We start from the raw sequence: 15,807 nt of genomic DNA on the forward strand, positions 1-15,807 counted from the left end.
TGGAATTACACTGACTGGGGAAACACTTGAGTCTGTCCCAAATTCATTTCACATCGAGCCCCCATTGTCTACAGAGAGAGAGGAGATTTTCATTTTGAGGTCAATTCAAACCTCGATCTCAGAGGTGACAGGATAATGTTCTAACCCTGAGTGTCACCCAGTCTCTCTCTATTTATGCTGCTTGATAAAAGACTTTTGTGATGCAACATCTTTCTCACTGGCTGTCCAGCCATTGGAGCTACTGTTGGAATAGTGCTTCAAGTTTATCATGCTGAGATATGACAGTGCTGAAGAATGAAGCAACTCTACTTTGTGCACAGGCTCAATACTGAGCTTTGTTAAAGTGGGTGAAGTTTAAAATGGTAGACTCAAAAGTTTGAGCTCCCCTGCCTAGTTATGACAAAGCAGCCCAATCTATTCCAGTCCTGTCAGCTTTTTTAGCTTTTAACATAACCACAAACCACTGCGACTGACAGATAAAACAATATTTTCATAATGGATCCAAAGTCATGTCAGAGCAGACTGTCTCGAAGTGCCACTGTTGGTAATGTACATTAAATTTTGGCTCAAATTAAAAGAGCATTTCTCTCAGAAAGAAAAGTACTAGTGCTGATATTGCACATTATGCATGTATATGCACGCACACATTCATATGCATACTTGTACTCACATAGACAGCACACACATCCAGTAAAAGACTAAGAAATATTGGAAAGTCTGAAATTGGTCCCACTGGTAAAATAAAACCTTAGATGCAACTGTTGCCGAAACCAGTTTTATTTTGATCAGCTAGTCTGTGAAAATGCCTCTTTGTAAAGACATAGCTAATCTTCTGCAAGGTCATCCTTAAAGGCTCCTGCACTTGGCCAGTCATTCCCACGATAAGATTCTCAGAGAAGACAGTGCTATAAACACTCGAGTGTTAATGAGCATTTATGTTCTCAATAATAATGGAGAGGTGAATCTGTAAATTATCTTGGGCATTCTAACCTGCGCAAGCACTGTCAAAGTTGCCCCACTCTTAATGAACTTGAAACAAGTTGAGCACCACCTCCATGTTCTGGGACATCTCAACTGCTATTCCATAGCTCAGGACGTCAACACTGAAACCTTAATAAATCACTGAGCAATCACTGATTTTTTATGACAAGCATCCTTCTGGGAGACAATCTAGAATTCCTCAGTCTTGGCTAATATCCCATTTGACAGTCTTTCCCAGTTTATTCAAACCCTCAGCAGTGACAGGCTTTCCCCAAATGTCCAATGGAATGTCCCCTTTCCCTTTATCAAATTCCTCTCCCTGACCTCTGGATGGCATTGGCCTGTGTTTTATGAGTTTCCCCATGCACCAGCTATGTTTCTGCATCATAACCCAGCAATTATCCTCAACGCGTGGATCATATTATCAAGTTTCACCAGGTTAGTTGACTGCAGTGTGCCTGGCAACTAAGCAAATCTCATCCTTGCCCACTGACCACAAACACATTCATTCACATGGACGCATCATACATACTCAGACACTCTGTCAGAATGGGAACTTTGCTTTATTCTCGCTTTTGCCTTTGTCTAGCCTAGAAGCAGTCACAATTACCAGACAAGATTAGCATCGATCTGAACATTGGGCTATCCAGGTCTGAATGGTCTAGCCATTCACTGCCTCTGCTAATTACTCATCAAGGTAGCTGTAAGGGATTTTCCTGCGATATAGTGGGCGATGCCTAACAATCGGTAAATGTAAAGACAGAATCTGTTCGCTGGCTGGGCGTTAAGTCATAAGGTGCAGCAATGACGTACAAACCAACAGAGACATTAACAATCATCAAATTAATCACTATCTTTCCAACATAACGGGCCATTCGTGGAAGAGACTGCTTCAGCTTTCAATCAGTGAAAACAAATGCAACTGTGCAAGCAGCCAGTAAAGGTTAAGGCAACTCATAACACTGGCACATCCTCTCCTGTGAGATCTCAGGCATCGGCACTGGGTCCACTTTTGCTCGGCATTTATATAATTGATTCAGATGAGAATATAAGAGGCGTGGTAGGTAAATTAGCAGATGACACCAAAATTGGCAGTATAGTGGGCACTGAAGAAGCTTATCTAAGATTACAAAGACATGTTGATTAATTGGATCAGTGGGCTGAGGAGTGGTAGTTGGAGTTTAATTTGGGTAAATCAAGGTACTGTATTGCATTTTGGCGACACTAAAAAGGACGGGACTAATACAATTAATGGCAGGGCCCAGGGTAATGTTGGAGAACAAACAGACCTAGGGACTCAGGTACAAATTCCTTTGAAATTTGAGTCACAGAGTGCCTTCATTGCTCAGACCTCTGAGTATAGGAGTTGGAATGACATGTTGAGGTTGTACAGGTCTTTGTTGAGTTCTCTTCAGGAGTACTGTGTTCAGTTCTGTCGCTCTGTTATAGGAAGGATATTGTTAAGCTGGAGTTGGTTCAGAAAAGATATACCAGGATGATGCCAAGGTTTGAGGTATAAAAATACACTGGAAAGACTGGGACTTATTCCACTGAAGCTTAAGAAGTTGAGAGGTGACCTTATTGAGGTTTATAAAACATTAGTGGCATATTTAGGTGAATGACAAGGGTATTTTCTTTAGGGTGGGAGAGTTCTAACCTAGAGGGCATATTTTTTAAGGTGAGAGGAGAAAGGTTTAAAAAAGATATTAGGCGCAACTCTTTTTTTTACACAGAGATTGGTTTGTATGTGGAATGAACTGCCAGAGAAAGTGGTAGATGCAGGTACAGTTACAATGTTTAAATGATATTTGGATAAGTTCATGAATAGGAAAGGTTTGGAGGGATATGGGTCAAGCACAGCAGGTGGGGCGAGCTTAGTTTGGGAACATAGTCGGCATGGACTGGTTGGACCGAAGGATCTGCTCCCATGCTGTGTGACTATGACAGTATCTCACGTAACAACCCACAGCCTGTTTCCAGGAACTAGCACTCCTGTCCACATATCTCGTACCAGTCACCAAACTCCTGTGCAGGTAACTCGTGTATGTTTTTCCTGGTTATTGAGAGCTGGGGAAATCACAGTGATGGAAATCTGTGTGTCTAAACAACCAATTCTTCAGTACAAATGGGAAGGAAGTGCCAAATCAAAAGCAAACTCTCCTGTAACTTCCAGTACAACACAACTCATTAAAACATTCTACTGCCTCATGTTGGTGTGGTGCAAGTTGGATACAGGTGTTAGTTTTAACATGAAGGAACCACATCCAACCTTCAACTGCCTTCAACAGAAAAAGGCAGGGCAGATAAAGATAAACTACTCCCACTGGCTGTAGAGTCTTGAACTAGGGGGCACAGTGTGCGAATGTAGAGCCAGACTGTTCAGGAGATATGTTAGGAGGCACAAACTCGGGAAAATGTCGATTTTCCTGCTCCTCGGATGCTTCCTGACCTGCTGTGCTTTTCCAGCACCATTCTCTTGACTCTAATCTCCAGCATCTGCAGTACTCACTTTTGCCTATATCTCCTGAACAGTCTGGAACTCTTGTCCACAATCAGCAGCTGGATGCTGGGTCAGTTGTCAGTTTTAGATCTGAGATAAAACCATTTTTTGGTGAGGGGAGTGATTCAGAGATATGGGCCAAAGGCAGGTTTATTAAGTTAGACCACAGACCATCGATGAATGGCAGAACAGGGTCAAGGGGCTGAATGGTATACTCCTGTTCCTATATCCCTGCGCCATTCAGTGCTTTAGTCGTAATTTATGTTTCATGCGTGGAGAGGGGGTGTCAAAGATTTTAAGGAACATCAGCAATCCTAAATATTCTGGCCCCTGTGGGAGAGAATTGAAAAGCATAACAACCTCTCGAGGGTCCGATGAGAAACCTGGAGCCGCTCCAGATGGGACCAGATCCAGCTCCAACATTTTAATTTTTTTTAAACAAACCATCTCCGCCCTTTCTGAGGTAGGCCGGAGCCTCGGGCTGCACTCACCGGGCGGACGTTCCAGGAATGGGGCGGCCAATGTCCACCAGGACGCACCAGCAGTACCCGGTCGACTGATGGCATTGCACGGGTTTGTAGAGGCCCCCCCCAGCGCACTCGGGAATGAAGATGCCATCTCGGGGATACTGCCGGCTTTCCTCCAGAGCGGTCTGCCTCTCTTGGTCGCAGGAAGGCTTTTCTATTTGGAAGAAGCAGGGAGAGAGAAAGCGAGAGAGAGAAAATGCTCAATAAACGAGATTTGATTTCTCTGACCCAAACCGCAACCCCACCCCACCCCCAACCAACCTCAACAGAGGTTTACTTTCCAGCTGCCAGTCTTAATCGTATTTCAGTGCTTTCGGCCAAATAGCTTTCATGTCAGAGTAATTTACTCTCTCCCCCTCCCAGAGGTTATCACATGTTGCTGGCTCATACGCAGTGCATTGGGTCCAAGAGGAATGGGTCCGTTGTTTTTCATGTTGTTAACTGACACAGTTCCGGAGGCTTCTGCTGTCATGTGCCTACCGGGCCCAAGAGCAGGAACGAATGGCAGAAATATGAACTCCCTCCCTCCACGTGTACACGGTGACTCGCTCAAACTAAAGGCACTTTTTAAAATATAAACTGGGGAACTCATTTCTTTTGCCCACAAGTTCGAAAATCATAGAATCCATACACTGTGTTAATAGGCCCTTCGGCCCAACAAGTCCACACTGATCCTCTGAAGACCAGTCTACCTATACCCATTCCCCTACCCTATTATTTTACATCCCATCCCTGTATTTCATACGGCTAATCCACCTAGTCTGTACATCACTGAACACTATAGGCAATTGAGCATGGGCCAATCCATCTAACCTGCACATCTTTGGATTGTGGGAGGAAACTGGAGCACCCGGAGTGAAACCACACAGGGAGAACATGCAAACTCCCCATAGACAATTGCCCGAGGCTGGAATTGAACCTGGGTCACTGGTGATGTGAAACAGCAGTGCTAACCACTGAGCCACCGTGCCCCACCAAAAGATGCATAGGTTATGTGGATTGACCATGGGAAATTGCCCCATTGTGTCCAGAGGCTGGAATTGAACCCAGATCCCTGGGGCTGTGAGGCAGCAATGCTAGCCACTAAGCCAAAATGCCACAGCGACATCCCTTTGAGGCAGTTTAAGGGAAACATCTCTGGACAGATTCTCTATTGTTCAACTCGATTCTGCACATTTAGGTTTCAAACAAAAACCTGCAAACTGATGATGTTTGGGGTGTGCAGACAGGATTTGACGGGCGTGGGTGAATGCAGGGTCAATGTGTGCTTCCTCTTCATTAAGGGGTATAAAGCATAGAGAAACCATTGGGGATATAGGGCATCTTCAAAGCCAAATCACCGATAATTGACAAATGCATGTTCAAGACAGTAGGAGCCATGAATTATAACGTTAATTGCAACGTTACAATATTCTGCTAGGTTCCAGGAGCGCTGATTAAACTTCCACTGTTTACAGCCCTCTTGTGAAAACAGAAGCCACATAAAGCACTCCTTTCACAGATAAAATATCCATTATAATAAAAATGCTGGAGAGCTTCTAAAGGAAGTGTTGTAAGCTGGGAGGGGATCCATTTAATTACTAGTTTCTGATTAATTATGCGTTTTTAATTTGACAGGCAGGAGAACAACTCTGGGGGGCCTCATTCACGCTGTAATAATAGAACAAAAAGAGCCAAAATTGGTGCCGTAACCCAATCTCCATTTGCACTTTGAACAACCAGGATCGTGGGTTTCCAAAACAGCAAAGCAACAAGGCCCTGTTCAGGACTGATCCAAGACAGACTGCGTTCTTACTCATTGTAGTCAGCTCTCCTTACCAAACCCATGGGACATCTTGTCGCCAATGTATTAGCACATTGACCCTTGCTTTGTAGGCAAATATAAACTCCAATATGTGCCTGGCAAAATCCCAAAGATTTTAAATGAGGTGAATAACCTGTCGATCTCCTTTTGTTGGTTTTGTTTGAGGCGAAGTGTTGGCCAGAGAGATACAGGGTTATACAATCTTCCTTCCCTACCTGTGCAGACAGTTGCGGCTTAGTGCAACAGAAAGGATGTCAGGGTTAGCCCTCCAGAACATGCTGGCTGGAGAGGTCCACAATACAGGGAGCCAGAGTTATTACTCAAGCTGTTCATGAGTGGGCAAGTCATCAAGTGTCACTACATACGGAGGCTCTACCTAGCTCCGGTGTTGCAAAGGATGGCTCTGGCCTCATTGAGGCAGAATGCTCTCAGTAGTTGGACTGTTCCCTATCACTTGTCGTTTGTGAAAGAAAATACCTTTGGCCATGGGCCCATCAGGGAGTGGTCAGTATATAACGCCCTTGAGACCCTATGGAAAAAAAGTGAGGGTGGATCTTGTCGTGTGGTTCCCTGAGCAGGCTGTCAGTCATTTCGCAGAATGCCTCACCACCAGAACTTTCCAACAAGTGCCAAGATGTAGCTTGGCTAGTGGTGAGAAGGGCACTGCCCGTCAGATCCTTCATGCAGACCTGGTCTGTGTGTGACACTGCACGCTGCCCGAAAAGCAGATGCGCTGATGAAAAGACTGTCACCCATCTCCTTCTGGAATGAGACTTTACAAAGGTGTGGAGTGAGATGAAGTGGTTTTTGTCAAGCTTCATCCTGAGCAACTCTGCGACGCAGGCCTCTGTGCTCTATGGTCTGTTCCTGGGGGCACATCAAGACAAACATCAACTGTGCCTGGAGGACCATCACCTTGGTGAAAGAGGCTCTTTGGTCTGTCTAAAATGGGTTGTTCTTCCAGAACAAGGAATTGACTGTGACCGAGTGCTGCAAACTGGCACATTCCAAGGCCCAGGACTGCATGCTGAGGGATGGACTAAAGCTTGGGGCAGGAGCCGCCAAAGCGCAGTGGGGAAAGACCACCATCTGGTGTCTTTCTACTGAAGTATAATAAGGTTTCATTCAGTTGTTAGACCCTCTCAGGCCTCTAAATGAACATAGCTTCCTGCATCAGTAGAAAGTGCTGATCAGGACACAAGATCTGAGAAATGTCAAAATTCCAATGTTCTGTTTGTTTACTTTTCCTCTGCAAAGACTCATCAGAACTGATTGAGAACATGTTCATGTAAGTACAGTTGATTTCACGAATAAAGTATATTTTTAAAATGACAAAAAGTTGCTCCTGATGAGTAGTCAAGTGGTCTTGATGAATGATGACTTGATGGGCACATTGGAGAGGGCTGAGGGAAGCAGGTAAGGGTACCTGTGGACTTCCTCAAGCCTGGCCTGGACAACAGGAAATACCGATTATGCTCAGTGCAAACAATCTCCATCCTTCCACCAATGGGAGCTGTTTCTCCCTACAATCTACAATTGGCAGGAATTGAGGCGTACAGGTCACGGTTGTTGTACAGAGATGGGGGGCTATGAGGGCCTGTGACAGGTTGGGATTGACTTGTAAACATCCACAAGCCAAGGATGTTTCAAACATCCACAAGCCAAGGCCCAGATTCCAAACTCAGGGATGGGGGGGGGGGGGGGGCTTGGATAAAAATTTGCATCAGCTCAGCCACACATGGCTGAAACACAATTAAACAAGACCACTTGACCACAAGGCCTATCAGGGAGGCAATGGCCTGGTGATATTGGCACTGAACTATTAATTCAGAGACTGCTGAACTAATGATCTGGAGACCAAGGTTCAAATCCCGCCATGGCAAATGGTGGAATTTGGATTCAACTAAAGATCTGGAGTCAATCATCTAATGATAACCATGAAAGCAGTAGCACTTATCAATTAAAACCCCTCGGTTTCATTATAATGCCCTTCAGGGAAGGAAATCTGCCACCCTTACCTGGTCTGGCCTACATGTGTTTCCACAGACTCCTAACTGCCCTCTGAGCGATGGCAAGAATTTCTGGCCTAGCCAATGATGCCCACATTCCATGGTCACCTAACTCCAATGTGCCAACATGCACGCAAAGTGCCAAGAGATGTTCTAATGCAAGCCAAAATTCTACACTTGTCTTTAACACAGCTGTACCTGAGGTGATATGGGTCATTGAAATAACACACAGTTATTGGGAGAGAGAAGAAGCTGAGGGAAGAAATTGGAGGAATTTCTGATCTTGGACAATCCAGTAAATCTATCCCTGTTATATGGCACATCGTTCTGGCTTCTTACTGTCTTTCACCAGCTTAACACTGAATCAAGGCCCCATCTGCTGCTCCATTCTGTTTTAGACTTTTCAGGTGGGCTTTAAAGTCCCGTCACATTATTGAAAGAAAAGCAGGAGGATGTCTGGGCCTACATTTTTCCACAATCACTAAATGTATATAAACATGAAGGAGGCTACATCATGCCCAGACTGGCTCTCTGAAGGATCCATCTACCTAGTGCTACCACCCTACCTTCTCCCAATGGCCCTGAATATTCCTCCTTTTCAGATAATACCCCCCTATGAAGCCTCAACTGAACCTGTCTTCACCACACCTTCCAGCAGCAAATTCCCAGACCCTAGCCACTTGCTACTCGAAAAGGGTTTGGTCTGTGTCTAAATTGTTTCTTTTCCCAATTATATTAACATTGCACCCACTTCCCCTCGATCCTCCCACATTTGGAACAGGTTCTCCCTATCTGCTCAGTCCAGACTGCTCGTGATTTTAAACACCTCTACTGAAGCTCCTCTCAATGTTTTCCAAGGAGAAGAATCCCTGCTTTTCCAATCTATTTGTACAACTTAAGTTCCTCAAACCCTGGAACCATTCTCTTGAATATATTCTGCACGGTCTCTAATGTCTCCACAACCTTCCTGCAGTGCGGTTTCCCAGAACCGGATATAATGTCCCAGGTGAGGCTGAATTGATGTTCTATACAAGCTAAACAGAACGTCCTTGCTTTTATATTCTGTGCCCCTTTGCAACAGAACCTTCATTAACTGCGCAACACCATTTATAAACAAGCCATGTACTCATTCACCTCATTGTTGCCAAGAGGGTTTCACTGCGTGATAAGTAGTTACCACACAACAGTGACCACAATCAGATTTTTTTTTGGCTGAGTATGTGAAAAATGCCATTTAATGCAAGTTTGCCTTTTCACACTAGAGCTCCCTTCTTTCCTCACATGGAAAACATGGAGAGTTGAAGGAAGCAGGCAGTGGGCCATCAAGGAGGGTGTACGACACAGGGGGAGCTAAGTAGGAGGGTTAAACATAAACAAAACAAGTGTGCAATGTGATTCCTAAAATCATCATGCTTAAAGTTATAGAGTTGTAGAGCACCGAAACAGACCCTTCAGTCCATCTTGTCCATGCTGACCAGATATGCTAAATTAATCTAATCCCATTTGCCAGCATTTGGCCCGTATCTCTCTACATCTTTCCTATTCATATACCGATCTACTTGTCAACACTAAAACACTCCTACAACATTCAACATAGGTTGTTCTGAAGTGGTCATATGACTTACAGTCACATAGTAATACAGTTGGATAGAACCTAGGCATGAGGTAAATATGAAAACCATTGTAAAAGCAGTTATCACTGGAGTTCCAGGGTCAGGTAATAATTGTGTCTTTTGGGAAGACAATGGTTTTCACTGTTGTTGAGGATTATTACATTGTTGCCTCCTCTTCCCTGATCCAGGCTAAACAGGACTGAACTAATCTGAGCACTGTGCTTGATACCAAGCTGAGCGTCATACCACATATTTCTCCAAGTCTTCTGAAATGTTGCTCATCTCTGCCTTTACATGAGTTTACCTCCAACTGAATTCACGTTATTGTCTAATACAGATGTGATCACTCCAACACCCTCCTTTGTAACCATAAATTAATCCACACCCTCCAGAATCTTCCATTCATCCAAAGTGCAGTTTCTCACATCCTACACCCCAATTCTTCCAATAAAACACACTTACAGTTTTCTTCAAAAACTCTCAACAGAGACTTGCTACATCTGCAATCCCCTTAAGCAATAAATTCCCTCCCAATATCTATGGTCCTCCAACGATGGCCTCCTGTGCACTTCAGCCCGCTATCAAGTGTCCATCTCCCAGTCGTTCCATCCCTCCATCTAATTCTCTCATCTCATGTCTGGTAAAAGCCAATTCAGAATTAAGTTTTGGACCAGTTTTTCGAATTTCTCTCTTTAGTTCTGCTTCTATTCGTCTCCTGAAAAGTGTCTTGCCTTGTCTTGATATTAATGCAAGTTGTTATTGTTGTTGTGAGACAGAGGACACCATGGGCCAGTGGCACCATCCCAAAATGGCTTGGACTCTTAAACGATTCTCTTCCTTCTGACATTCACAAGGGACAGGAGGAGATAGTATTAGCTTAGAAGGGGAAGGACTCTGATCCATTTCTGAAGAATCAAGAAAAGTCACAAAACACGGTGCCAAGGTTCACTGGAAATCTTAGAAAAATAGTAAAAGGATTAAATCCTAATATTACTATTCCATAGACTGTCACACAGAAATATTAACATCACATTAATCAGTAACTCAAATCCATTTGACCATCTTTGATCCAAACTCTTTCCCACCAAAAATCCTGAATGAACAAAAATCTACCAAAGTATTCACAGCCAGATATGAAGAGGAGCACTAAAACAACATGAGAGGTAAAACAAGTGGCAGAATATGAGACAGTGGAATGTTGCAATAAACAGGAAGATTTTCTCAATGCACTGGCAGCGTTGAAACCTTCAATCTTTTTATAAAGAACCTCTTTCCTTTCCTATCCAGCAGACCAAAGAGATCCACCTTCTCTCCACATCGTGGCTCTCAATGGAGTGAACAGGGGAACAGAAAAGTTCTCTGTTGTCACTTAAACTTAACTGCAAACACTATAATAATCCTGTAAATAGGAGTTTAGACCTCAGCATAGGATCCAATCAATTGGAGGAAAGTAAAATATTAAATCTTAATTATTTCAAGGAGGTGGAAATGGGCATTTATTTGGCACATAAAACATACATAGTTGACTGAAGACCAATGCTGTGTTCTGCTAACACTGAGCTTTGACTTGATAGCTTCATTGCACAACCCCAGTCTTAACTGATCATTCATGAGGTATTACTCAACAATAGGTTTTGCAATAAAGTCACCTATTTCAACAGCCTTGCTTGTAATGTTAGATCACACTAGAGTTATGGATGACGAAAGGCTAAGTAGAAGCCCGAATGAATACCTCAAACCATTCTCTTCGCAATATTCATTAATATTTATTTTTACATTATGCTTATGCAGGAAATGATAAGGTATAAACATTGTAAGTAATTTTCCTAAGTCTTGTGATTTGCTATATGTTATTGCCATTGTAAAATGTTCATTGGTTGTTTGAAATTAATGGCCCATGTCTGTGCAAAATCAATCTTTGTCTTAACATCCTTTCTTCACAGAGGGAAAAAAAATTGCAGGCTAAAGCAGATCATGAGCAATTAAGTTCTGTCATATCGGCAATAAATTTTAACTGATATTTATAGATGGTTAACTATTTTTATGGCACAATTCCATGTGCATTTTACGTGCCTCAGTCAAAACTATTTGGTAACTTAATTTATTGAGGAAGGCAATTACAGCTTAACTTTGTTTGCAGACATCACAAGAATTTGCATCTGTCATTAGCAGAGGAAAATGACCCGCAGAGCATCATGAAGGCATCATTGAAAAAAGGAATTAATGCCAAGCCAAAGAAGCAGAAGAAGTTCAAGAAGGTTGAAGGAGACAGTGAGAGAGAGAGAGATGCAATTCCCTAAAGTGCTGAAGGCAAGGCCACGTATGGTCCCACACAGGCAATGTACAAGAAGACAATTCCACTAAAATGGAGAGTCCAGGGCAGAAGGGTGTCATAGAGCTGCAGAAGATAACCGAAATAGAGAAGAACATGGCTGAAAATGTGTTGCTGGATGCTGCCTGCAGGTCAGGCAGCATCCAAGAAGCAGGAGAATCGACGTTTCGGGCATGAGCCCTTCCTAAGGAATCAGGAAATGGTTTCAACCTAAACTAGATAAGACCATGAAAGTGCATGTTTCCATCTCTCTTTCTCCTCATTCCTCCCTCCCTTCTACTCTGTCACCTCTTTCTCTCTCCCCATACTGCTCCCATTAGCCTCCTATGTTTGTACAAACAAATAATTTTCAAGTAGACATGACCACAGTTTGTCAAACAATAAAAATGTCTTCAAAACCTTCATAGTTTGACTCAGTTCATAAATTTGAGAGGTTTAGAATGTTTACAATCTCACAAGGGCTGTACATTCTGCACAAACTTTTGTTGTGACAGCATGGGCACAACATATCTGTACATTCAGCACTTCAGCGCAAGGTGGTCACATAACACCACACACACACACACACACACACACACACACACACACACACACACACACACACACACACACACACACACACACACACACACACACACACAGCAGAAACAGGAACTGGCTAGATAAAGCCATTAAAAGCTTCAAAAGTGTTTCATAAAGCTTTTATAAATGGAAAGAATGGTCAAAAAGTCTTGTGTTTATAAAGCACCTTTCAAAATATCAGGATGCTTCACAGCACTTTGAAAGCCATGTAAGGGTTTCTGAAGTGTGGTGATTGTTGTAATGTATGTAGCAGCTAACTAAGTCTTTGTCTTGAAGAACAGTGTAGATGGTAACATCAAATAATTTGTTTTAGCAGATATTAAAACAGGGATACATTTTGGCTGGGATACCAAGGGGACATTCCTGAAATACTTCATAATATCCTTGAATATCTATCTAAGAGAGCAGATGGGGACCCCAATTAAAAGCCCATCTGAAAGACAGTACCTAGAACCCAGTAATATTGATATCTGAAGATCAAGTGTTTTTTTCTAGTGACTGGCGTGGGATGGGAGGCTCCTGTATTTTGGTCAGATTAAAAGATCTTAGTCCTAGGAAGATGAGTTGTAGGCAGAAACTGTGGGAGAATTGCCTCAGACTTCCAGTTTTTGTTTTGCAATTATTGGAGGACGACAATGGTATGGTGGTAATGTCCCTGGATTATTAATCCAAAAACCAAATCCAATATGTCGGGGCATTGACTCAAATCCTACCAGAGCAAGTGGTGGAAACTAAATTCAGTTAATAGAAAGTCTGTAATTATGAGTAGGTCTCAGTAATGGTGACCGTAAAACTACCGTCAATTGTTATAAAAACCTTTTGGTTCACTAATGTCCTTTGGGAAAGGAAATCTGACAGGAAACTCAGGACTTGGGACCTACAGCTATGTAGGGTATCCTTCAGAGGAGGTTAGGCTGTATCTGTGAATTTGCAATCTATCAACCTTCTGAGAAATGACAGTCTGGCCATTTGAAAGGGTTATATCCCTGATTCCTACCTCGTGTATTTAAGCAGGAGTCTGGTCTGCTGCAATTTATTTGTAATTCCAAGCAGATTTACAATTTATTCATATACAATGAATGGAATGAATTCTGTTTTTGGGGGGATGCTAATTAGACTTTGTATTCTTAGGAATTGAAGAACTGCGTTGTGATTAAACCAAAGCTCTGCAGATATAAACTATAAAATGCTCTTAGGTCCCATGTTCCTTACGTGCTCGATAAGTAGAGGGGAACTGCACTGTTGTAGCTGCTGTTTAGACAAGGGAGAGTCAGCAGGAAGGAAAATCAGACATAAAGAAGCAAGGTTGAAAGAGAGGGAGGGCATGTCAGAGAAACGGTGATTCAGAGGATAAGGGTTGAAGTTGCGGTGGAAGAGAATCAGAGAGCGAGACTGAGTCAAAGGGTGTGAGTCAGGGAGCAGAGAGTCAGAGACAGGCAACAAGTGAAAGATAGAAAGACAGAGGCAGTAAATCAGAGGGATAGAGTCGGATCGGAGGGAGTCATGGAAGGGAAAATGTTAGCGAAGAAGTTACAGGGAGGGAATGAGTCAATGGAAAAGACTGAGTCAGAAGACGTAACTCAGAGTGAGACCATAAGATATAAAAGCAGAACTAGGCCATTCAGCCCACTGACTCTGCTTCCCCATTCTATGAGATCATGATTGAATGGATAATTCTCAACTTCACTTTCCTACCTTTTCCTATAATTTTCAATTCCCTTCACTGATTAAATATCTGTCTACCTTGACCTTGAATACTGAACTACATTTGACAGCCCCCTGCAGTAAGGAATCTCACAAATTCATCAGACTCTGAGAGAAGAAATTTCGCCCTATCGCTATCTTAAATGTGTGATCCTTATTCTGAGGTGATGCCCTCGAGCCGTAGACTGTCTCACAAGGGGGAAAACCTGTCAACACCGATTCTGTCCAATCCCTTAACAAGCTTGCATACTTCAATAAGTTCCCCTCTCATTCTTCTAAATTCTATTCAGTACAAGCCCAACCTCTCCTCATAAGACACTCCATCTGTAGCCAGTGTTTGCTTCATGAAAATCAGCAACTTTGGCAACTATACCTTTGTTCCTTCATCCAAGCCACATATACAAACTGTAGAATGCTGAGGTCCCAGCAGTGATCCCTGGGGCATGCTATTCATTAAATCTTGCCAACTAACGCAGGACCCATTTACACCTACTTCCTCTTTTCCATTAGTTAGCCAATCTATTTTAGATTAGATTACTTACAGTGTGGAAACCAAAGCGCAACCCACCCAGACCTATTCCCCTACATTTACCCCTTCACCTAACACTACGGGCAATTTAGCATGGCCAATTCACCTAACCTGCACATTTTTGGACTGTGGGAGGAAACCAGAGCACCCAGGGGAAACCCACGCAGACACGGGGAAAATGTGCAAACTCCACACAGTCAGTCGCCTGAGGCGGGAATTGAACGTGGGTCTCTGCGCTGTGAGGCAGCAGTGCTAACCACTGTGCCACCGTGCCACCTATTATCTGTGGCAATATGATACATCCTACACCATGAGCTTTTTTTATTGTAATAACCTTTGTCGTAACATCTTATCAAACGCTTATCTAATCTAAGTTTAGAACATCCTCCAGTTCTCCTTTATCCACAGCACATGGTACTTCTTCAAAGAGATCAATAAGTTGGTTTACCATGGCTTCCCTTTCACAAACCATGTTGGCTTTGCCTGATTACCTTGAATTTTTCAAACAGCCCTGCTACATTGGGGCGACATGGTGCCTCAGTGGTTAGCACTGCTACCTCCCAGTGCTCAGGACCCACGTTCAATTCCACCCTCTCTCCCCAAGTGTGCATGTGTTTCCTCTGGGAGCTCTAGTTTTCTCCCTCAGTCCAAAGATTTGCAGGTTAGGTGGATTGGCCATGTTAATTTGCCCATAGCGTCCAGGGACATGCAGGCTAGGTAGAAATGCAGGGTTACAGGTAGGGGGGAGGGTTGATTTGGACTCGATGGATGAATGGTCTGTTTCCAGACTGTAAGGATTCTATGTGACTTTAATAATAGCTTCTCACGTCCTCGCTACAACAGTTGTTAAGCTAATTAGCCTGTAGGCTCCTTCTGTCTCCCTCCTGTTTTAAGTAATGTAGTTGCAATCACTATTTTCTAATCGAATTGAAACTTTCCTGCATATGAAAATTTTGGAAAATTAAAACCAAAGCACTTATTTGGCTTAACCAAAGCATTCATGTCACAAATCACTTATTTGAAGACTTGGATGAAGTCCATTAAATCCATGGCATTTGTCAGCCCACAGCTCCAAGGATTTTCTCAGTACCCGCTTCACCGGTAATTGTCATTTTATTCAGCTCCTCCTCCACCCACTTCCACTTCCTGCTTTATAGCCATTTCTTGGATATTACTGGAATTGTACAAAACAAAGACCAACGCAAAACATCTGCTCAATTCATTTG

The 15,807-nt window shown here is 43.1% G+C and overlaps 1 protein-coding gene across 3 annotated transcripts in view; it reads right to left on the minus strand.

Annotated features, from left to right (window-relative positions):
- Positions 1 to 15,807, minus strand: part of smoc1 (SPARC related modular calcium binding 1) — a 243,621-nt gene that overhangs the window by 125,207 nt on the left and 102,607 nt on the right. For all 3 annotated transcript variants that reach the window (XM_060828350.1, XM_060828349.1, XM_060828348.1), the window contains exon 8: positions 3,973 to 4,162. In XM_060828350.1, coding sequence (XP_060684333.1) covers positions 3,973 to 4,162 — 190 coding nt within the window. The remainder of the gene's footprint in view (positions 1 to 3,972; positions 4,163 to 15,807) is intronic.

The sequence above is a fragment of the Hemiscyllium ocellatum genome, chromosome 8 (assembly GCF_020745735.1).
Source record: "Hemiscyllium ocellatum isolate sHemOce1 chromosome 8, sHemOce1.pat.X.cur, whole genome shotgun sequence".
In the NCBI taxonomy this organism is placed as follows: Eukaryota; Metazoa; Chordata; class Chondrichthyes; order Orectolobiformes; family Hemiscylliidae; genus Hemiscyllium; species Hemiscyllium ocellatum.